The 25,315-nt window shown below is 40.3% G+C and overlaps 1 protein-coding gene across 3 annotated transcripts in view; it reads right to left on the bottom strand.

Moving 5' to 3' along the window:
- The window catches only part of Usp34 (ubiquitin specific peptidase 34), a 209,396-nt gene that overhangs the window by 183,268 nt on the left and 813 nt on the right, over window positions 1–25,315 (bottom strand). For 2 of the 3 annotated variants that reach the window (XM_042691171.1, XM_042691172.1), the window contains exons 2-3: window positions 12,891–12,978; window positions 2,625–3,045 (exon numbers count right to left, since the gene is read on the bottom strand). In XM_042691171.1, the coding sequence (XP_042547105.1) occupies window positions 2,625–3,045; window positions 12,891–12,978 (509 nt within the window). Of the gene's footprint in view, window positions 1–2,624; window positions 3,046–12,890; window positions 12,979–25,315 lie in introns of those variants that run through there. The other variant, XM_042691173.1, reaches the window with a different exon arrangement.

Raw genomic sequence — 25,315 nt, 5'->3', positions numbered from 1 at the left:
GCTACTCAGAAGGCTGAGAATTGAGGAATGAGGTGCAAAGCCAGCCCAAGAAGTTCGTGAGACTCTTATCGCAAATTAACTACAAAAGAGAAAAAAGAAAAGACTGGATGCTGGTGGCTCATGCCTGTAATCCTAGCTACTCAGGAGGCTGAGATCTGAGGATTGCAGGCTCGAAGCCAGCTTGGGCAGAAAAGTCTGTGAAACTCATATCTCCAATAAACTACTCAGAAAAACCCAGAAAGTAGAGCTATGGCTCAAGTGGTAGAATGTTAGCCTTGAGCAAAAGAAGATCAAGGACAGCACCCAGGCTCTGCGTTCAAACCCTAGGACATGGAGGGGAGCCAAAAGCAGAGCTGTGGTTAGAGTAGAAAATGCAGGCCCTGAGCAAAAAAGCTCAGGTACAGCATCCAAGCCCTGACAAGTACAAAAGAGGTAAGGGAAAGGAAAAAGAGGGCAAGCATGCACAATCTGGTTTAAAATATTGCTAAGAGAACTCTCTAAAGGACAAAATATCTATTTCCTGGGCCATTTTGTAGTTAGCCTAAATTCAATGTGAAAATATTACAAAAAAGAAATTACTGGATGCCAGGCGCCACTGGCTCACACCTATAATCCTAGCTACTCAGGAAGCTGACATCTGAGAGCTGTGGTTCAAAGCCAGCCCAGGCAGGAACATCCATGAGACTCTTTTCTCCAATTAACCACCAGAAAATTGGAAGTGGCGCTGTGGTTCAAGTGGTAGAGTGCTAGCCTTGAGCTGAAGAGCTCAGGGCCAGCGCCCAGAGTTTAAGCTCCGTGACCAACCAAAAAAAAAAAAAAAAAAAAAGGAAAAAGAAATTACTGAAAGATTACAATGAAGGAATTATTTTCTAATTTAAAAAAAAAAAGTTCAGAGAATTATGAAAGTTTTAAAACAAATAAGCATAGCTAGAGAACTCCTGCCTAGCAAGTGTAAGGCCCTGTGCTAAGATGCCAATACCAAAAAACTAAATAAAACAAATTAATCTAAAAAGCAGGCAAGTATTGTTTTAAAAAAAAAAAATAAGGTACACTCTCTAAAAGTCACATATTTTCTTATCCCAGTATCACAGAAAACAGAAAGCCAAAAATATAAAATGAAACTTTAGCTGTATTTCCATCCAGAGATGGAATCTATTGCACTACCCCCTTTGACTCTTATGAACTGCTTCACAAGACAGCAAATTCACACATGACAAATTCATTTTATGACATATCAGCAGCTGGATTTAAAGAAGCCTTACTAAAGCTTCTACTTTTGGCTTCTCTGAACACTAATAAAATCTGTTTGTAATCTGACAGAAATCAAATTCATGTTCTCATGGAAAATCCAAAGCTATAAGGAGAAAATACAAGTAGCTTCATACACCATCAACCATTAAATACCAAACAGGTGAGACTTGTTCAACTCACCCAAGCAAATCTCAAAACGAGTGCTGTATAAACGCATACAAAACTACCAAAGTAAATGCCCAATATGAAAAGATAACTGTTTCATTAAACCACTAACACAATACCATGGAACTATCTTAATTCTTTGTTTCTAGAAAGAAATTCCTATCTTAATAAATCTTACGTAAACTACCAAATGCTTGAAAATCATTATAAAAATCACTAGGAGAATACTATCACTTAATATCACTATCATTTAAGAACGATAGTGGTGCCGTGCACCGGTGGCTCATGCCTGTAATCATAGCTACTCAGTAGCCTGAGATCTGAGGATCATGGTTCAAAGCCATCCTGGGCAGGAAAGTTCTTGAGTCTCTTATCTCAAAAAACCATTCAAAAAACCAGAAATGGCACTGTGACTCAAGTGGTGGAGCCACTTGCCTTGAGCTGAAGAGCTGAGAGATAGTGCCCAGGCCCAGAGTTCAAGCCCCACGACCACCACCAACAAAAAAAAGAATGATAGTGATTATCACTATCACAGTCTGTCATATGTGTTTTGTTTTGGGGGTTCTTTTTGGGTTAGAGACCAAGATTTGAACTCAGTACCTGACAATTTCACCTTCCCCCCCCCATCATCTATGTTTCTATGAATGAAATTGATTCTATGTGCCTTTTTTACCACAATCACTCTGTGTGTCTGTGTGTCTGTGCACAGATACATAGCAGCACTAGGGCTTGAACTCAGCCTGGGTGCTATCCCTTAGCTTTTCCATGCAAGGCTGGTGCAGCGTATCTTTGACTCTCCTGCCTGAGATGGCTGAGCCATTGCTGTCCAGCTTAATCAACAATTTTTTAAAGATGGTGAACTATGAAAGGAATGATATTTATCAAGAAACTGAAATGTACAACTACTTAGAGATAATAAAATTAAAGAGAAAAAAGCATTCCTGAAAGTCACAGTAAGGACAATATAGGTCTACAGTATCAAAATGTTTAAGTCAATCACTAATAATTTCATGAGTTCAATTTATAAACAGGGTTGAGCAAAATTTCAAAATAGATTAATATATAATATTCTGGAGAAAACTGAAACCATCATGGCAACACTAGTAACTAGTATATTTTTCCATCAACAGTAAGTTCACTCATAAGAAATAGACTGCCAACCTAAAGCTTACTAATACTAAAAATTCACAATACCTATTTTTACATACCTCTATAGTAGGATGAGTATTATGTTTATAAGCAGTATATAAGGGAAACTGAATTTGAAAAATTTTTGCTACACATAGTAAGAGTTTTTCCTTCTCATCTGTACTCCATAAACTAAAGGGATCAGAGCTCTTTGAAGATTCCTCCTCAGTCAGATTACAAATTCTTGTAGAGTTTGGTTTCTTTTCTATTGACTTTTGTCTTTCTGTACTTCCTTCATTACACTCTCTATCTATATTCAGTGGTTCTTCCGCTTGATTACTCTCATCTTGCCACGTGGAATCTATGTTAATAGTAGTACAATGTTTACAAAGCTGGTCCCGGAGCACTTGAACTTGGGCAATCACTAAGTTAATAAGTGCACACACTACTTGGTTAAAAATCTCCAAATGCTTATATTCCTTGAAGCAGCATAGACATTGCCTATAAGAGAAAAAAAATTGAATAAATAAATGCTTCCTAGAGGCAACAATTATTTTTAATAATATTTTTAAAAAAGCAAATATTAAAACTTATTTTCTTCTTTTTGAGAAGCTTTGGTTTTATAATATGGGGCTCCAACCCAGGGCCTTCATCATGCTATCAGAGCTATATTCTTAGCCCTTTATCTAAATTTTTTTTTCTCATTTCTGCTGGAGTAGCACCATAATTGCTCAAAAAGATAACATCACACCTACAAATGGAACTTAAGTTAAAGTCACCATGTGAAGATTAGTACTATCATCTTTAGTTTTATGTATGTATCTATCCTTCTTACACAAGGAATTTATTTAGGCAAAACAATTATGGCCTATTCCTTTGCTTCTTCACTGAATTCTAAACACATATTCAATGAGTATTTTGAAAGCTAGTTATAGCTGGGCACCGGTGGCTCACACCTGTAATCCTAGCTACTCAGGAAGCTGAGATCTGAGGATCACAGTTCAAAGCCAGCCAGGGCAGGAAAGTCCATGAGACTCTTATCTCCAATTAACCAACAGAAAACCAGAAGAGACACTGTGGCTCAAGTGGTAGATCGTTCGCCTTGAGCTCATAGAGCTGAAGGATAGCGCCCAGGCCCAGAGTTCAAGCCCCATGACCGACAAAAAACAAAAAACTTATGAACAACCCAAGCCAGAATAATCCAGTTATAACAATCCCAAACTCTCATCTCATAACTTTAAGGTTAACAAATGTATACTACTGTTAAGATACAATTTTTTAAGCTATGCACCAGCAGTTTACACCTGTAATCCTCACTATTCAGGAGGCTGAGATCTAAAGATCACAGTTTGAAGCCATGTCACAAAAAAAAAAAAAAAAGCTGGATATGGAGCTGTGGTTAGAATGGTAGAGCACTAGCCTTGAGCATAAAAATTAAAGGGCAGCACCTAGACTGAGTTCATGCCCCAGGACAAGCACCTTAAAAAGAAAGAAAAAAAAAATACACACACACACACACACACACACACACACACACACACACTCACCCAAACAACTTTTACCCAGGCACAGTAATACATGTCTGTAATTGCAGCCCTTGAAGACTAACACTGGAATACTACTGGTTTGAGGCCTGCTTAGGGTACTACACGGTGAGACATATTTTGTTCAAAATAGAATACTTTTAATTTGGCCCACAGAAATATATAACATATTATGCCTGTTTTCTCAGCCGCAAAATGAAAGAGTTATTTCTTTGAAGACCTTCACCAGCTTTAAAATTCCTTAATATAAAAACTTCTACAAAAAGAAAAAGGTTCCAAAAGCAATTCAGATGAACAGTCTGTTTATGCAATGTTTAGGGAAAATCAGCTTTAAGGATAAGTCATGAACTTCAGCATTTTATTATTTTACATTTTTATTATTACCTCTAATATGTTGAATTAAAAGCCCTTTCATAGAAAGGGCTAGTCTTGCCGGGCGCTGGTGGCTCACACCTGTAATCCTAGCTACTCAGGAGGCTGAGATCTGAGGATCGAGGTTCAAAGCCAGCCCGGGCAGGAGAGACCGTGAGACTCCTATCTCCAATAAACCACCAGAAAACCAGAAGTGGCGCTGTAGCTCAAGTGGTAGAGCGCTCGCCTTGAGCTGAAGGGCTGAGGGACAGCGCCCAAGCCCAGAGTTCAAGCCCTACGACCGACCAAAAAAAAAAAAAAGAAAGGGCTAGTCTTACGGTTTGAATTCAAGGGCTTATGCACTGTCCCTGAGTATTTTTTTAAGTGGGGCAAAAATATTTCATTTTATTTTAAAACAGTAAGATATCAAGTAAGTACAACAAAACTTGGCAAACACCTTTGTCAAAATTTTCTATTTCCTAAAACTGTTCTCTTATCTGGAGTAATAAACCAAGCATAATTACACCTTGTAAATATGACAAATAGATCTTTTTTGTTGTTTTTACTTCAAGCTTTAAAACTTCACAATCCTTACACAAGCACTAATACATTTCTATTGATATTGAGAGAGGACTGAGAAGTGTCTGGTAACTCCTGCCATGAGCTGTGCCTCATCTATTCTTACATTATATGGTCCTTTCGTAAGGAGCATTTTCTCTGCCAATATCATGTTCTTGTTGATTTTCAGACTCAATTAGAAGACCTAATTTGAGACTGGTAGATATTGAGGAAGGAGAAGAGCAAGCAACTAAAGGGTAGGACACATATTTAACAGAATTCTACCAGTTCCAAACATCCAAAAAGATAGGCCTATTCAGACAAGAAGCCTTTAGAACACCAAACAAACCAGACCAGAAAAGAACATCCCATTACCACATTGTAATCCACACAGGATCAATAGAGAACAAGGAAAAGATTCTAAAAGCTGTCAGAGTAACTACAGATTTCTTAGCTGAGACCACGAAAGCATGAAGAGCCTGGAATGATGTAGGCCAAACACTAAAGGCAAACAACTACCAACCAAGAATACTATACCCAACAAAGCTCTCCTTCACAACTAAAGGACAAATAAACATTCCATAATGAAGAAAAATTAAAACAATTTATTGCCACCAAACCAGTACTACAGAAGATAATTAAAAGATATCCTTGAGTATTTTTACTTTAAGGCTAGCACTCATCACTTGAGTCATAGCTCCACTTCAGGTCCTTTTGGGTGGCTGAGTGGAGATAAGAATCTTATGGCTGGTGCTGATGGCTCATGTCTGTAAGCCTAGCTATTTAGAAGGCTGAGATCTGAGGACTGTGGTTCAAAGCCAGCCCGGGCAGTAAAGTCCCTGAGACTCTTAGCTCCAATTAACTACCAGAAAACCAAGAAGGGGAGCTGTGGCTCAAGGAAGTAGAGTGCTAATCTTTACCAAAGAGATCAAGGACAGCACTCAGGCCCTGACCGCCCCTGCCCCCCAAAAAAGAAAAATGCTGGTGGGGTTGGAGGGGAGAGGAAGGAAGAAGGAACCCTTTCACATTGTTGATGGGAATATAAATTAGTACAACCACTCTAGAGGGCAGTCTGGAGAGTACTCAAAAAAACTAAACATAAAAATACCCTATGATCCAGAGATACTACTCTAGGGCATCTACCAAGGGCATTACAGGATGCTGTAAATATATTTGCACACCCATGTTCATTGTTGTGCTATTCACAATAGCCAAGTCATGAAAAGAGCCTAGAAACCCTACAACAAATTAGTGGATCAATATATACAATGGAATTTTACTCATCTATCAGAAAGAATAATATGTCATTTGCAGGGAAATGGGACAGACTTAGGAAAAATGTTAAGTGAAGTCAGGGTCATTGAGACAAGCAGTGCCTATTTCTCTCATACATGAAAATTAGATTTAATATACAAACACAACCAGCACCAGTAGCTCATACTTATAATCCTAGCTACTCAGGAGGCTAAGATCTGAAGATTGATTTCAGCCCAGGCAGGAAATTAAGTGAAACTTTTACCACCAATTAACTACAAAAAAAAAAAGCTAGTAAGTAATACTGTAGCTCAGGCAGTAGTTTTGAGCAATGAAGCTCAAGGACAGGCCCAGGCCCTGAGTTCAAGCTCCAAGGCCAGACCCAAAAATTAAATAAAATACAAACATACATGATAATATACACAGGGTATTATGCATATACACACAGACTGACTACAAAATGGCATACTTAAGGAAGGAGTCCAATCGTGAAACTCCTCTGAACAATTAATGAATTCTCATAACAAAATATATACCATGAAGCAGAAACATGGTGAAGAGCAATGGGGGGGAGGGGCACACAAAGGAGGAAGGGTAAGCATTAGTCATTATATTCAATGTACACTATGTAAAAAATGAACTATGTAAATTGAATGTAAAGATGGGAAGGGGGGAAAATGAGAGAGAATAATGGAAGGGGTGATCAAGATGCCCTGTACTTATAACTTGACTTATGAAATTGAAACTTTATTGTACAACTACTTACTTAGTTTAAAAAAAAAAAGCTCCAAACATCTCTGAACATAAGGGTGAAACATGGGGCAAAAAACAGGACTCAGTGAGAACATATTTTGATGTCCAACAACCAGATTAACATTTCTCATGGCCAAACACTAAAGGATGTATACCTTAGAGAATACAAATATTCTAAGAGAAAAGCCAGTTTATCCTCACATACAAAGTAGACCAACATTGAGAGATGTCCTACCCACAGAGAACAGCCAATCCACTTTTTAGTTGCTCTCCCTGCCTTTCCTTCCCGCTCCTTCCCTTTCTCCCCCTTCCTATGTCTCCTCCCTTCCCTTTTTCTCATATACCCCTACTGGGGCTAGAACTCAAGACCTGGGCACTGACCTTTAGCTTTTAACTCAAGGCTAGAGCTCTACCACTTGAGCCACAGCTCCACTTTCCGTGTGTGTGTGTGTGTGTGTGTGTGTGTGTGTGTGTGTGTGTGTGTGTGTGTGTGTGTGTGTGTGTGTGTGTGTGTGTGTGTGTGTGTGTGTGTGTGTGTGTGTGTGTGTGTGTGTGTGTGTCAGAGAGACAGAGACACAGAGAGGTGTGTGTGTGTGTGTGTGTGTCAGAGAGACAGAGACACAGAGAGATTATAGATTAGGAGTCTCAGACTTTTCTCCTTGAGCTAGCTCCAAAACAAAGATCCTTAGATCTCAGCCTCCTGAGTAACTAGGATTAAAGGTATAAGCCACCAGCAGCACCCAGCTTAATGGTCCACTCAACCATAAAAGAATAGCCGAAGATAACAAGAATTTTCAAAAAAATCTGCTCTACAAAGACAGATAAAAAAACCAGCAAAATGATTGGTAGAACTGAATTCATAAAATGCAGAAAGGGAAAAAAGGTCTTAAATCCAACTTATGCTGAGTAGACAAGAATGAAATGATAATGAAAACAAATATGGATTACAAAATACAATCCTGTCAGAGCAAGACTTAGAGCAAAGTAATAACAGTTCCTAGAAGACAAAACAGAAAGAAAGTGGTGCTGTGGCTCAAGCGGTACAAGTACTCGCCTTGAGCTGAAGAGCACAGGTAAAGTGCCCAGGCCTAGGGTTCAAGCCCCATGACTGACAAAAAAAAAAGGAAAAAAAAAAAGCAACAGAAAGTATAAAGTGAGAAAATTACCAAATAAAAATGTTCAGTCAGGCACTGGTGGCTCACACCTGTAATCCTAGCTACTCAGGAGGCTGAATCTAAGGATCACGGTTCAAAGCCAGCCCAGACAGGAAAGTCCAAGAGACTTATCTCCAATAAACCAACAGAAAACCGGAAGTGGCTCTGTGGCTCAAGCAGTAGAGCCCTAGCCTTGAGCTGAAGAGCTGAGGAACAGTGCCCAGACCCAGAGTTCAAGCTCCAAGATTGACAAAAACAAAACAAACAGCCAATACTTCCACAAATCAGTATTAGTACCTACAATGCAATAGATGGCTATACTTCACAGTGATGATAGAAAACCATTTTCCACATAAAATTCAGTATCCAAAAAAAGCTTTTCATTCATGTGTAGAAAAAAAATTAGCCCTATAAAGTATAAAAAGTAAATTTTGCCTATGTATTTTTTCTTAGAAGTCTTTCTCACCAAGCACTGGTGACTCACACTTACAACCCAAACTACTCAGGAGGCTGATATCTGAGAATCTTAGCTGGAGGCCAACCTAGATAGACTGGAGATTCTTATCTTCAATTAGCCAGCAAAATGCCAGAAGTAGAGTTGTAACCCAAATGGTAGAGCACTGGATTTGGGTGAAAAAGCCAAGGGGAAGTACCAAATTGAGTTCAAGTTCCAGTACTAACCACCTGCTTGCAACAAAAAAAGAAAAAAAAATGTTCTTAACAAGTGTATGAACCAAAAAGACTGCCGGGAGTCGGTGGCTCTCTAATCCTAGCAACTTAGCAGGCTGAGATCTGAAGATCAAGGTTCAAAGCCAGCCCAGGCAGGAAAGTCTGTGAGACTCTTATCTCCAATAGAAAACACGAAGTGGCGCTGTGGCTCAAGCAGCAGAGCGCTCGCCTTGAGCTGAAGAGTGCAGGGACAGCACCCAAGCCCCACAACAGACCAAAAAAAAAAAAGACTAAAAACTGGAATTACACTGTACATTCAATATACAAGAAAAGTAATTTTAAGATGAGATCAGAGGGCTAGGAAATTGGCTTAGGGGTAGTGCTTGCCTGGCACGCATGAAGCCCCAGCTCAGTACCACATGAACAGAAAAAGCTGGAAGTGGTTCTATGGCTCAAATGATAAGAGTGCTAGCCTTGAGCAAAGAAGCTGCGGGGACAGGGCCCAGTCCCTGAGCTTAAGCCCCAGGACGGGCAAAAATAAATAAATAAAATCAGAAAAGGAAATAAATGTTTAGCAATCCCTGAGAGCAATCAATACAGACTGAAGCAGGAAAAAAATGAAAAAACACGACATAAGTCTGTGGGAGAAAAATAACATCAAACTAAAAAGGGTTAGAGAGTTGGGGAAAAAATTAGTGATCCATACAAGGAAAATAATTCACGTGAAGCTGAGCATCGGTGGCTCAAGTCTGTAATCCTAGCAACTCAGGAGGCTGAGATCTGAGAATCACGGCTCAAAGCCAGCCCGGGCAGGAAAGTCTGTGAGACTCTTATCTCCAACAAACTACCAGAACAACAGTAAGTGGTGCTGTGTCAAGTGGTAGAGCGCTTGCCTTGAGATAAAGAGCTGAGGGACAGCACCCAGGCCCAGAGTTCAAGCCCCACAACTGACAAAAATTAATTAATTAGTTAATTATAGCTACTTTATCATTTACATTTTAACAGTATAGATTGCTTGTATTAGCCAATATCATTCATACCCTTATACCAGACTTTACTGCCTTTATAGTTCTTACAACTATTACTTCTAGCCTTATTAAGATTTTATTATCCACCTGAGGGCGTACATTTTAAAACATAAAGTTATTTTTTTTTCTCAGTTGTGAGGCTTTAACTCTGGGCCTGGGCACTGTCCCTGAGCTCTTCAGCTCAAGGCTAGTGCTCTACCACTTGGGCCACAGCACCATTTTCGGTTTTCTGGTGGTTTACTGGAGATAAGAGTCTCACAAATTTCCCTGCTTGGGCTGGCTTTGAACTGTGATCCTCATATATCAGCCTCCTGAGTAGCTAGGATTACAGGCATGAGCCACCAGCACCAGGCTCCAAGTGACTTTTTTTTAAATGCAGTCACACCTGTAAACCTAGCTACTTGGGAGGCAGAGGTTGGAAGACTCACAGTTCAAAGTAAAGTTTGTAAGACCCAAAGCTGGGCACAGTGGAATCCTAAAGCTACACGGGAGGACTGGAAGGATCACAGTGCCAGTCCAAGCCAACAATCCTTGAGGTTCCATCTCCAAAGAAAGAACTGGGACACTTTGGCAAGTACTTGACATCAAAACAATAATAGGAAGACTAAGAGGCAGATTGCCAGACGAAAAGGAGATCCTAAATCAAAAATGTCCTTGAGCCAGGTGCCAGTGGCTCACATCTGTAATCTTACTAAGACTTAGAGGTGAGGACTGTGGTTTGAAGACAGCCTAAGGAGGAAAATCTGTGATACTCTTATATCCAATTAATCACCAAAAAGGCAAAAGTGGATCTGTGTCTCAAGTGGTAGAGCATTAGCCTTGAGCATAAAAGCTCTGGGACAGGGCCTAGGAAGGTAGCTCAGTGGTAGAGTAATTGCCTTGCAAGCATGAGGCCCTGAGTTTGATTCCCCAACACCACATAAGCAGAAAAAGCCAGAAGTGGCACTGTGGCTCAAGTGGTAGAGCACTAGCCTTGAGCTGAAGAGCTGAAGGACAGCACCCAGGCCCAGAGTTCAGGCCCGCAACCGGCCAAAAAAATAGCTCAGAGGTAACACCCATACCCCTGAGTTCAAGCCGACTCAGGGGATGGACACGTACACACACACCACACACACAGACACAGACACACATACACACACACACACACACATCCTTGATGCCAAAATAAAACAAAACCTTATTTTTTGTATATGTGGAGCACATACCTAAACCTATTCAAAAGCAATCAGCTTCTAAACTCTGTTTTTAAAAGTAAGTTACTGGGGGCTGGGAAGGTGGCTCAGTGGTAGAGTGCTTGCCTTGCATGCTGAGGCCCTGGGTTCGATTCCTCAGCACCACATAAGCAAAAAGAAAAAAAGCCAGAAGTGGCACTGTGGCTCAAGTGGTAGAGCGCTAGCCTTGAGCTGAAGAGCTGAGGGACAGCGCCCAGGCCCAGAGTTCAGGCCCCACGACTGGACCCCAAAAAAAAAAAAAAGTTACTGGGAACTTCTTTGTGCAACTACTTAAAGATAATAATAATAAAAAATGTTAAATGAATAAATAAAAAGTAAGTTACTGGGCTGTGAATGTGGTTTAGTGGTAGAGTGTTTGTTTAGCATACATGAAGTCCTGGGTTTGATTCCTCGGTACCACATAAACAGAAAAAGCCAGAAAGTGCCACTGTGGCTCAAGTGGTAGAGTGCTAGCCTTGAGCAAAAGAAGTTTAGGAACAACAATGCCCAGGCCCTGAGTTCCAGCCCCAGGACTGACAAAAAAATTCATATGCCTGAGGAAAAGAGATGCTAAAGCAGGGTGCGGTGGCTCACACACCTGTAATCCTAGCTACTCAAGAGTCTGAGATCTCAGGATCACAGTTCAAAGCCAGCCCAGGCAAGAATGTTGTGAGACTCTATCTCTAATTAACCACTAGAAAACCGGAAGTAGGGGCTGGGAAGGTGGCTCAGTGGTAGAGCGCTTGCCTTGCATGCATGAGGCCCTGGGTTCGATTCCTCAGTACCACATAAGCAAAAAGAAAAAAGACAGAAGTGGTGCTGTGGCTCAAGTGGTAGAGCACTAGCCTTGAGCTGAAGAGCTGAGGGACAGCCCCAGGCCCAGAGTTCAGGCCCCACGACCGCCCCCCCCCCCAAAAAAAAGAAAAGAAAACAAAACAACAAAAAAAACAAAAGAGATGCTAAAACTGATGATATACCAGTGTATTTTCTTAGCATATAATAATAGTACAATGTTTTAAATGTACAATACTACATTATAGTCATTCTATAGGTATATACAGTATACCTTGACAAGCGCATTCATTCTGTTAGATTTCCTTTAACAACATACCAGTTTTAGATAATTAAAACCTACGAGCTTTTCTTAAACAATGTGTAATTTTACAGATAAAGGAAAAAATTCTTTTAAAAAATATACTACTAGCCGGGCGCCTATAATCCTAGCTCCTCAGGAGGCTGAGATCCCAGGATCGCGGTTCAAAGCCAGCCCGGGCAAGAAAGTCTGTGACACTCTTATCTCCAGTAAAACCACTAGAAAACTAGAAGTGGTGCTGTGGCTCAAGCTGTAGAACGCTTGCCTTGAGCTGAAGAGCTGAGGGACAGCGCCCAGGCCCAGAGTTCAAGTCCCACCACCGACAAAAAAACAAAAAAAAGTACACTACTATAGAGCAACTGATATTTGAAATTAACTATTCTTGCTAAACTCTATGATTAGCTAGCCTGCTATACTGTGTACCTCAGGACATTCTCTTGTGTCACCATATTCAATATGTTCACTGATCATTGTACATAATACTGTGGGCAACAGTGGATAACATTCTTACTCATAAAAATTTTAGAAAGATTATTTAAATTGGATAGGCACTTAAGTGAAGATTCTTAGTGTGAGGATAAAGATGATTTTAAGTACAAATAAACATCCACTTAAAGCCAAAGGTATCTAATGCGACAATGCAACATCCAAGAAGAGAACCTGATGACAAACAAAGGCAATTCAAAATATAACTCATAAAGTTAATCTTCAAAATACAGAAAAATGCATACCTCTGTGTCCAGGAATTGATATAAGCAAAAATTTTGAGAGTATGTTCCTTCCTAAGCTGCAGTCCATCACCACCTTCTATATCTGATACTGAAATAAAGAAAAATAATTATGAATAATGCTAAACCAATGTTAAAGCCAATACAAAAACAAAAACCTCAATTTGCAAATTTTTTTGTGTTTTTTTTGGTGTGCCAGTCCTGGAGCTTGAACTCAGGCCTGGGCACTTCCCTGATATTATTTTGCTCAGGGCTTGTGCTCTACCACTTAGACACAGCTCCATTTCTGGCTTTTTTGGTACTTAGTGAGAGGTAAGAATCTTAGGGACTTTCATGCCCTGACTGGCTTCATACCCTGATCTTCAGATCTCAGCCTTCCTGAGTACCTAGGATTTACAGGTATGAGTCACCAGTACCCATCACAAATACACTTAAGTCAATCAATCTTGTGTTACTGATGAATCTGAGTTTAAAAACAGATTCCTAACATTAGATGCATGAAGACGGTAACATTTGCTGGTTTCTTATCTCAAATCCAAATCTACTCTTCTGTTTTATGCTTTGTGGTATAGGTGCTGGGACCTCTGAAATCTATACTTTTATATCCAGCTGGCTTCCTGTTAAGATCTTCCTGATGCCTATGCGACGCTAGAACTAAAGGAGAGAAAGAGAGCTTGTAGCTTGAGATACAGAAAAACAATAGCACTGGTTCCATCTGCAAAGTTTCTCTTAGAATTCAACCAACCAGTCTTGAGGTCCCTCTACCAGCAGTACCAAAAGTAGCTCAGCAGCATCCCTTCCTTAAACCCTAGATCTCTCCACAAGGCCTCCCTTAAATTAGATTCTGACAACCCAATTTTAATGTCTATTTTCCCCTCCATAGGGAAAATAAGTTGTTTCCTGAAGTCCCCAGTTTGGTCAAGGTTGCTTCTTTCTCTTAAAAATCCAACATTCCACCGGGCGCTGGTGGCTCACGCCTGTAATACTAGCTACTGAGGAGGCTGAGATCTGAGGATCACGGTTCAAAGCCACTCCAGACTCCTATCTCCAATAAACCACTAGAAAACCGGAAGTGGCACTGCAGTAGAGTGCTCTCGCCTTGAGCTGAAGAGCTGAGGGATAGTGCCCAAGCCCAGAGTTCAAGCCCCATGACCAGCCAAAAAAAAAATAAAAAATCCAACATCCCACTATTAAACTCTCTCCTCAACTTCCTGATCTCCACTGAATTTCAAAAATGGTATGTTTCATTATGAAAAGATCCTAAAGTTAAATTGGACACTGAAACTGTATTTTAAAAGTAGCTTGCTGGAAGCTGGGGTCTGGTAGCTCATACCTGTAATCCTAGCTACTCAGGAAGCTGAGATCTGAGGATCATGCTTGAGCCAGCCCAGGCAGGAAAACCTGTGAGACTCTTATCTCCAATTAACCACCATGAAACCAGAAGTGGTGCTGTGACTCAAGTGGTAGAGTGCTCACCTTAGGCTGAAGAGCTCAGGGACAGCACCCAGGCTCAGAGTTCAAGCCTCATGACCAAAAAAAAAAAAAAAAGAAATGTGGTTTGCTGGGGACAAGGCTAAATGGTAGAGCACTTGCATATTAGGCATGTACAAGACTGTTCAATCCTTGATATTACAAAATAAAATCAAAAAGTGAATCTGTATGCCAGACACTGGTGGCTCTGTGAGTCTGAGAGCTGAGGGTCCCATTTGGAAACCAGCTCAGGCAGACAAATCCAAGACAATCTTATCTTCAAAAAACTAGCAAAATGCTTAAGTGGTATGGCTCAAGTGATACAGTGCCAAGGTTGAACAAAAGAGCCAAGTATGGTCATAAAGCCCTAAGTTCAAGCCCTACTATTGGCAAATAAATAGTACAGTTGGACTAATGTCCAATTAATGTCTTCTAGTGTAAAATGTTATATTATACAAAAGATTGGGGACAGTAAGCCTTTTTTTTTTTTTTTTTGCCAGTCCTGGGACTTGAACTCTTTCAATCTTGGGCAAGTTTCATTAAACTATTTTCCTCTGTACACATACTATACTTTGATCATATGCATGGGCCCCATCCAACTTCTTTCCCCTTCCCACTGGTTCTCTCCCCTCAAAAAAACAAAAAACAGGCCCCCTTTTACATTCATGTGATACATGTGTGTATGTCTAGCCAATTTCATTCTTTTTAGCTGATTAATATTACATTGTATATATTCTATATTGTCTTTATCCATTCACCAGTTGATGGGCACAAACTGACTCCACAATTTGGCTACTGTGAATAGTGCTGAAATAAACATCAGTGTGCAGATAATATCTCTATTATATACTGACTTACAAGGTTACTTCCAATATATGCCCAGGAGTGATAATGCCAAAATCATAAAGTAGTTCTATTTTTAGTTTTTGAGGATCCTTCATACTAATTTCCACCTAAACACATTATTTACATTCCTACCAACAAACACTGTATAAGGGTTCCTTTTTTACACACATCTTAACTAGCAGTTCTTGATCCTCTTTCTTAGTTGCTAGCCATTCTAAGTGGGACAAGATATCTCAATTCATTTATTTGTATTTCCTTCACAACTAATGAAGTTGAACATTTCTTCATACTTTATTCGTTGCCAGTGCTGGAGTTTGAACTTAGGCCTTTGTGCAACTCTTGCTCTGCTTTTTCTCTCATGGCTGGCACTCTACTGATTAAATCATGCACACACTTAAGGCTTTTTGGTGGGTGGCTAATTGCATACCAGTCTTCTGATCCATCTGTCCAGGTTGGCTTTGAACTTAAGACCATCAGAATTCAGCTTACTGAGTAGCCAGGACTACAGGCATGAGCCACTGGTGTCCAGCTCCAATTAAATAGCTGCAAGTGAAACTGTGACAAGTGGTAGAGCACTAGTCTTGAGCAAAAAAGCTCAAGGACAACATCCAGGCCCTGAGGTTCAAGCCCCAAGATGACACATGCATGTGGACACTAATGGGCAAGTGTTCACACTCACACAAATGTTGCCTGTGTCTTCATCTTCAAGTGTTTCCCTGTTTTTCTGTAGTAGTTCCAAAGTCCCATGTCTTACAGAAAGGTCTTTGATATATTTTCAATTGATTCTTGCATAAGATGAGAAATTGTGATCTAGTATCATACTTATGCATGTAGATGTGCAGTTCTCCCAATACCATTTATTGAAGCCAGGCACAGGTGGCTCATGCCTATAATCCTAGCTACTCAGGAGGCTGAGATCTGAGGATCACGGTTCAAAGCCAGCCGGGGCAGAAAAGTCCGTGAGACTCATCTCCAATTAACCATCAGAAAATCAAAAGTGGCACTGTGGCTCAAGCGATAGAGCGCTTGCCTTGAGCTGAAGAGTGCAGGGATAGTGCCCAAGCCCAGAATTCAAGTCCCACAACTGACAAAAAAAATACATATATATATATGTAAAGCTCTCTTTAATATGTATCACAAGCTTTGTCAAAGATTCTATGGTTGTAGTTACATAGGTTTATTTCTGGGCTTTCTAATCTACTCCATGGGTCTATGTGTTAGTACTTTAGTACCAGCACCTTGGTAGTATAATTTAAGATAGATACTATGAACCTCTAGCATTGGCTTTTTGCTCAGAATTGTTTTGGTTATTCGTTTTTTCAGTGCTTCCAGACATACTTTAGGATAGGTTTTTCTATTTTTTGTGAATAATGTCACTGAGATTTTGATATTGATGGCTTTGGGTTTATTGATCACTTTCATGATATAATCATTTAACAATACTGAATTCTAAGGACTACTTTTTTTTTTTTTTTTTTTTGGGTCCGGTTGTTGGGCGTGAACTCTGGGTCTGGGCACTGTCCCTCAGCTCTTCAGCTCAAGGCTAGCACTCTAACACTTGAGCCACAGCGCCACTTCCGGCTTTTTTTCTTTTTGCTTATGTGGTGCTGAGGAATCGAACCCAGGGCCTCAGGCATGCAAGGCAAGCACTCTACCACTGAGCCACCTTCCCAGCCCAATTCTAAGGACTTCTGATGAACATAGTTGGTCTTTTTGTTTTTTTGGGGGGTGGGGGGGGTGTCCAGTCCTGGGCCTGAACTCGGCCTGGGCGCTGTCCCTCAGCTCTTCAGCTCAAGGCTAGTGCTCTACCACTTGAGCCACAGCGCCACTTCCAGATATTTTTTTCTGCTGAGGAATCGAACCCAGGGCCTCATGCATGCAAGGCAAGCGCTCTACCACTGAGCCACCTTCCCAGCCCCACATAGTTGGTCTTATGATCTAGTATCGTCTTTAATTTCTTTATTTGGCATTTAATACTTTTCTTGCGAAGGTCTTTCAAGTCCTTTAATTTATTCCTAGGTTGTTTTGGTGTTTTGTTTTGTTTTTGGTGTGCCTGTTCTAGGGCTTGAACTCGGCCTGGGCACTGTCCCTGAACTTTTGTGCTCAAGGCTAGTGCTCTACCACTTGAGCCACAGCTATACTTTTAGCTGTTAATAGGAGGTAAGAGTCTCAAGGACTTTCCTGCCTGGAACCACAATCCTCAGATTTCAGCTTTCTCAAATATGAGCCATTGGCACCCAACCCTATCGTTTTTAAAAAAGCTATCGTGAACAGAATTTATTTATTCTTTCTCAGCAAGTTCATTACAGAAAGCTATTGACTTTTATATGTTTAACTAGGTTTTTGTGCTTTTTGTGTGTGTGTGCTGGTCCTGAAGCTTGAACTCAAAGCCTGGGAGCTGTTCCTAAGCTTTTTTGCTCAAAGCTAACACTCTTACTATTTAAGCCACAACTTCACTTCCAAATTTTTGGAAGTTAATTGGATATGAGTTTCATGGATTTTGGCTGGGAAGGTGGCTCAGTGGTAGAGTGCTTGCCTTCAATGCATGAGGCCCTGGGTTCGATTTCTCAGTACCACATAAGCAGAAAAAGCCAAAGCGGCATTGTGGCTCAAGTGAGCTGAACAGCATCCAGGCCCAGAGTTCAGGCCTCATGAGGGACAAAAAAAAAATTCATGGACTTTCTTACCTGGGCTGGCTTCCAACTGTGATCCTCAAATCTCCGCCTCCTGAGTAGCTAGGATTATAGGCTTGAGTCACTAGCACCCAACACTGTTCAGCCTGCATCTGCTACTTTGCTGTAATTTCTACCAGGTCGAATAAATTTTTTTTTTCCTTTGGGGGCCAGTTCTGAAGCTTAAGGTCAGAGTCTCACACTCTCACTTACTCACTGATCAAAGCTGGCACTCTACCACAAAACCACACCTGCACTCCCAGCTTTTCGCGTATCGGTTGGAGGTAAAAGTCTCAGAGACTTTCTGCCTTGCTGGCTTGGAACTGCAATCGTCAGATCTCAGCTTTTTGAATAGCTAGAGATACTAACTTGAGCTAACCCTATCTGCATATCCAAGAGTTTGTTGGGGGGTGTTTTGGATTTTTTTTTTTTTTTGGTTGTTGGGCTTGAACTCTGAGCCTGGGTGCTGTCCTTGAGCTCTTCAGCTCAAAACTAATGCTCAATCACTTTGAGCCATAACACCACTTCCGGTTTTCTTGGTTAATTGGAGATAAGTCTCAAGGACTTTCCTGCCCTGGCTGGCTTTGCACTGTGATCCTCAGATTTCAGCCTCCTGAGTAGCTAGGATTACAGGCATGAGATACCAGTGCCCGGCTTATCCAAGGGTTTTAAATGGAGTCTTTTAATATCTGCAAAGAGGAATGATTTGTCTTCTTCCTTTTCTTATATTTATAATTATTGCAATACAAAGGAATTTCAACCTAGCATGTCAGTTTATATGTACAATGTATCTGTGTGAATCTGAGTAAAAGTGTGTGTGTATGTGTGGGGGGGGGGGGGGGTGCACGCACACGAGCTAGCACTCTATCACTTGAGCCATGGACTCTACTTTTGACTTTTTTTGTGGCTAACTGGAGGAAAAAGTCTCATGGACTTTCTACCTGGGCTAGACAAGAACTGTGATTCTCAGATCTCCTGAGTAGCTAGGATTACAGAAATGATCCACAAGCACCTAGCTAGTAACAATGAATCTTGATCAATGTCACCCCTTCCATCTTTCTCCCCCATCCTGCCCAGCTCCAGGATGTTTTCCTTAGAAACAGTTTTGAACTATGGGGCTCAAATTGGCCACCACCCCACAAAACTCCTGAATCAGACTCCCAAATGCTGAGATTACCAATGTGTATCACCATTTCTGGCCAGCAAACATTCAGTTATGGCCAGAAAGTATGTATTTTAGGTTTCACAAGCATACAGTCTCTTATAACTATTCTACTCTGCTGTAATATCTAGAAAGTAAACACAGTCAACACACACAAATGAGCATGTCTATATTACAAAATTAAGCAGCTGGTTAATTTAGCTGAGAAACCATAGTTATCAATTTTATGCTACAGTAAAGCAACAATAACAAGAAAGTACATAATTCTGTATTTAAATCTTCACTGTGCAAAGAAATAATTATTTCCTGGACACCAGCAGATCACACCAGTAATTCTAACTGAAACTAGAAGTAGAGGTGTGGCTCAGTGGTAGAGTACCAGTCTTGAGCAAAAAAGTCAAGTGAGAGCATGAGATACTGAATTCAAACACACGCAAACATGCACACACACACAACATAGTCATTTATGCATTTACTATTATCTACTGCATACTTTGTACTTAGTAGTACATATATGATAATAAATGAAAAGGCGACAGTCTCTACCTCACAGAACTTAAGTACAATAAAAATGGACAAAAAGAGGTAAATAAATATAAAATACGTACACTGTGCCAAGAAAAAAAGAAAATAATATAGGATAAACCACTACCACATAATGGTGACTCAGGATGACTTGAAAGAATATTCTAAGCAAATATGGAAAGGTTAAGAAGTCACACATAAGGGCCTGTTATACCTAGCTACTCAGAAGGCTGAGATCTGAATATCACAATTCAAAGACAGATCTCAGCCTCCTGAGTAGCTAAGATTACAGGCATGAGCCACCTGCGCCCGGCTTCAATAAATGGTATTGGGAGAGCTGCACATCTACATGCATAAGTATGAAACTAGATCACAATTTCTCATCTTATGCAAGAATCAATTGAAAATATATCAAAGACCTTTCTGTAAGACATGGGACTTTGGAACTACTACAGAAAAACATAGGGAAAACACTTGAAGATGAAGACACAGGTAACATTTGTGTGAGTGTGAACACCTGCACATTTGTGTCCACATGCATGTGTCATCTTGGCAACGAATAAAGTATGAAGAAATGTTCAACTTCATTAGATGTGAAGGAAATACAAATAAATGAATTGAGATATCTTGTCCCACTTAGAATGGCTAGCAACAAAGAAAGAGGATCAAGAACTGCTAGTTAAGATGTGTGTAAAAAAGGAACCCTTATACAGTGTTTGTTGGTAGGAATGTAAATAATGTGTTTAGGTGGAAATTAGCATGAAGGATCCTCAAAAACTAAAAATAGAACTACTTTATGATTTTGGCATTATCACTCCTGGGCATATATTAGAAGTAACCTTGTGTGTCATCTTGGGGCTTGAACCTCAGGGCCTGGATGTTGTCCTTGAGCTTTTTTGCTCAAGACTAGTGCTCTACCACTTGTCACAGTTTCACTTGCAGCTATTTAATTGGAGCTGGACACCAGTGGCTCATGCCTGTAGTCCTGGCTACTCAGTAAGCTGAATTCTGATGGTCTTAAGTTCAAAGCCAACCTGGACAGATGGATCAGAAGACTGGTATGCAATTAGCCACCCACCAAAAAGCCTTAAGTGTGTGCATGATTTAATCAGTAGAGTGCCAGCCATGAGAGAAAAAGACAGCCCAGGCAGTCAAGTCCATGAGATTCCAATAAACTACCAAGAAACCTGAAGTGGAGCTGTGGCTCAAGTGGTAGAGTGCTAGCCTTGAGCAAAAAGGAGCTCAGGAACAGTACCCAGACTCCATCACCATCACCATCCTCCTCCTCATCATCATAATACAGGAAATTTCCAACAATGTTAGATGGAACAAGCTAAATATTATATGGGTAAGGGAGGAGGATTTTTTTTCTTCCTTTGACAATACTGGAGTTTGAACTCAGGTCTTTGTGCTTATTGCAGATGTGCTACTTTATGTATATAACAAACATATATTAAATATATCATATATATCTATGTGCATATCATATATGTATATCATATATACATGCCATTATATATGTGTGTATATATGTGTATATATATGTGTGTGTGTGTGTGCATATATATATATATATATATATATATATATATATATATATGAATTGAGTTGGGGTGAGGATCTAGTGTTAGGATCTAGTAGCAAGGAATCTACCTAGCAAGACACAAGGCCTGAAATTCAAACAAAAAAGGCTCTCACTGGTGGCTCATGCCTGTAATAATAGATACTCAGGAAGTTGAGATCTGAGGATCAATCTTGGAACTCTACCAGCCCAAACAGAAAGTCTGTGAAACTCTTCTCTGGCTCAAGTGGTAGAGCACTAACCTTGATAAAAAGCAGCTCAGAGGTAACACACAGATCCTGTGTTCAAACCCCAGGACCAGTACCAAAAAAAAAAAAAAAAAACCACAGAAAAAAATCCATAAAGAATACACACCACAAAAACAATCAGTATTTCAAATTTCAAAGAATCAATCCAACCTATAGACTAACATATACAAAAAAATGCTTTATAACTAATGTATAATGGGCTAAGCATGTACCTTCATGACAATATGCTTTACATATCTGAGGCCATGATTCAAGCACCACCGCCAAAGGAAAAAAAAAAAGACCTATATTCTCATAGCATTTAAAGAACTCAAAAAATGTATAGTTTCCTAAGTTCAAATTCTAATACAGTCACTAAAAATCAAATGCTCACGGGCACCAGTGGCTCATGTCTGTAATCCTAGCTACTCTGGAGGCTATGATCTAAGGATCACAGTTCAAAGCCAGCCCAGGCAGCAAAATCTGTGAGACTCTTATCTCCAATTAAGCACCAGAAAACCAGAAGGGGCACTACATGGTTCCAGTGGTAGGGCACTAAACTTGAGGAAAAAGATCTCAGGGCCAGCGCCAAGATGCTCCACAACCCATACACATACATACATACATATACATACATACATACACACACACACACACAATATTAAGTGCTCTTAGCTGGGAACTAGTGGTCAGGCCTGTAACCCTAAGACCTTGCACATGCTAGACAAGCATTCTACCAGAGCTACAATTCCCAGCCCACATAAATGGCTTAATAGGTTGATGTACATTTAAAGCCATTTTTACTCTCAGGAAATTTTACCTTACAAGTCAACTAATTAACCACAACCTAACACTAAAATATTCATTTCAAAGCATATATAGAAGACTGGAAGTTTGGCTCAAATGGTACAGCACAATCTGTGAGTAGAAAAAAGAGCAAGAAGTCGGGCGCCAGTGGCTCACGCCTGTAATCCTAGCTACTCAAGAGGCTGAGAGCTGAGAATCACAGTTCAAAGCCAGCCAGAGCAGGAAAGTCCAATTAACTACCAGAAAACTGGAAGTGGTGCTATGGCTCAAGTAGTAGAGAGCTTGCCTTGAGCTGAAGAGCTGAGGGACAGTGCCCAGGCCCAGAGTTCAAGCCCCACAACCAACTAAAAAAAAAAAAAAAGAACAAGAGCACTTACTTAGGAGGCTGAGATCTAAGGCTCACCATTCAACACCAGTTCAGGCAGGTAAGTTCACAAAACTCTTCTCTCCAATTAACCACCAAAAAGCTGGAAGTGGTCTTATGGGTCAAATGGTAGAACACCAGCCTTGAGCAAAAAATTAAGGGAAATACCAGGGAGCGAGCATACACATGCGCACACACACATACAGAGCCTGGTCTTCATGCTGATCTGCTGCTTTAAAAAAAATTAATGTGTGTTAATTTTACTTGTTCTCTTGGTTAATCAAACAGCGGGAGATGAATTGTAAGCACATTATTCTGGGAACTGGAACTCAGGACTTAGGCACTGCTGCCCTTAAAAAAAAAGACTGAATCTTTGTACAGGGGAGGAAAAGGATAGACAACCAATAATTAGTGAGTGAGATTACAAGAAATATACATAACTTACTTGAACACAACAGGTTTTATCACCCTAAAACTATCATGTTCATTCTCATGTGCATCCATCACAGCCATAAATACTTTTTTTTTTTTTTGGGGGGGGGGGGGGGGGGGGGGGTCTGGTCATGGGGCCTGAACTCTGGGCCTGGGTGCTGTCCCTCAGCTCTTCAGCTAAAAGCTAGCGCTCTACCACTTGAGCCACAGCGCCACTTCTGGCTTTTTTTCTTTTTGCTTATGTGGTGCTAAGGAATTGAACCCAGGGCCTCATGCATGTAAGGCAAGCACTCTACCACTGAGCTACCTTCCCAGCCCAATAGCCATAATATTAGTATGGTAAGATACAGTATACCTTCTGCTCTCAAGAGAAAGAATTTTATATTTGGGCTAGGTGCTGGTGGCTTCCACCTACAATCCTTACTAAAGGAGACTGAGATGTGAGGATCTTGATCCAAAGCCAGGGCAGTAAAGTCCATAGGACTTTCATCTCCAATAAACTACTCAGAAAAATCCAGAAGTGGCAAAATGGCTCAAGTGGCAGAGTATTAGTCTTAAGCAAAAAGAAACTTGAGCATAAAGAAATTCAGGGACAGATATCAGACCGAGTTCAAGCCCCAGGGACGGACACACACAGGGAAACACACACACAAATAATCTTATGTAAGGGTACAGACACAGCACAGAGGAAAAAATGAGAATAACTTTAAAACTACAAAGATTTTTTAAAAATTAACTGGTAAATATCCTGGTGTAAATTTCATACAAAATTTGTGATTTTTTTTTAAAAGAAAAAACAAAGTATCTTTAGTAGGATACTAGTTGTTTAGGAAGCAATTTTTTTTTTGGTCCGGTCGTGGGGCCTGAACTCTGGGCCTGGGCGCTGTCCCTCAGCTCTTCAGCTCAAGGCTAGCGCTCTACCACTTGAGCCACAGTGCCACTTCCAGCTTTTTTTCTTTTTGCTTATGTGGTGCTGAGGAATCGAACCCAGGGCCTCAGGCATGCAAGGCAAGCGCTCTATCTTCCCAGCCCCTAGGAAGCAAATTTTTAAACATTTAGCAGCTAAGTATTTTAGACACCATTGTCTAATACCACTGTTCCAGGAATTTCCCAGACAACATTGACTAGTAGCTTAATGATCTATATGCCATCTTTTTTTTAAAGGAATTGAAACTTTAGTTTCTTTACATATTATGGCTACAATTTCCTACTTAAATTTAAAATAACTTTAAAATCACCAAAAATTTAATTATTTTCCTTATATTAAACAACAAAGCTATTCCAAGTCAAAATCACACAACTTAACATCTAAGATACGTACATCCTTAATAAGGACCTATGTTTACCATATCCTAAACCATCTATACCAAAAATTATCTCAAAATACAAATAATCTTAAAATTCTAGAAAAAATTAAGATACAGGGGCTGGGAAGGTGGCTCAGTGGTAGAGCGCTTGCCTTGCATGCATGAGGCCCTGGGTTCGATTCCTCAGCACCACATAAGCAAAAAGGAAAAAGCCTGAAGTGGTGCTGTGGCTCAAGTGGTAGAGCGCTAGCCTTGAGCTGAAGAGCTGAGGGACAGCACCCAGGCCCAGAGTTCAGGCCCCACGACCGGAACCCCCCCCCAAAAAAAGGAAAAATTAAGATACAAATACTGGAAATTATGGGTTGAATATGTGCAACTGTCTATTTGTACCTGTCATGAAGTATATGTACACCTGAAAGTAAATTAGGGCAGGGTAGTAGTGACTCAAACCTGTAATTCTCGCTACTTAGGAGGCTGAGATCTAAGGTCTCCGGATAGGAGGCAGAAAAAGTCTGTGACACTCATACCTCCAAGTACGCAGCAAAAAGCCAGAATTGGAGGTGTGGCTGAAAGAGTAGAGCCCCAACCTTAAGGGGAAAAGCTAAGCGATAGTGTGAGGCCCTGAGTTCAAACCCAGTATCTGAACAAATAATAAAAAGTAAATTAGAACCCTTCCTCTATTACTTTTAGACATTAAAGTAAAACTATAACGTAAAAGCCAAACAGGACGACACATTTTATAAATCAGTTGAGTATTTGAAAACAGGTTGCTCGGAAGTTGGTCCAAATTTCACACACAAGTTCAAAACCCACATAAACTTCGTAAATGAGAATTATGTCATCAAGTTTTTGCAAATTATATTCTCATCTAGTTCACCTCTTCCAGCCTAGTCCTTTGGGCCTAGTCAACTTCCAATACAATTCGTTTCTGTAGGCAGAAATACCATCTTGTAAAGGCCAAGAATAAAAATCAGTAAAATATGGCCAGAAAAGATCAGCATATGCTCAATACTAAAAAGTACAAGGCCTTTTAT

The sequence above is a fragment of the Dipodomys spectabilis genome, unplaced genomic scaffold, assembly GCF_019054845.1.
Source record: "Dipodomys spectabilis isolate Male_0828 unplaced genomic scaffold, ASM1905484v1 ptg000141l, whole genome shotgun sequence".
Classification (NCBI taxonomy): Eukaryota; Metazoa; Chordata; class Mammalia; order Rodentia; family Heteromyidae; genus Dipodomys; species Dipodomys spectabilis.
Note: the sequence above shows the minus strand (reverse complement) of the source record. Positions and strands in the feature narration are given on the sequence as shown.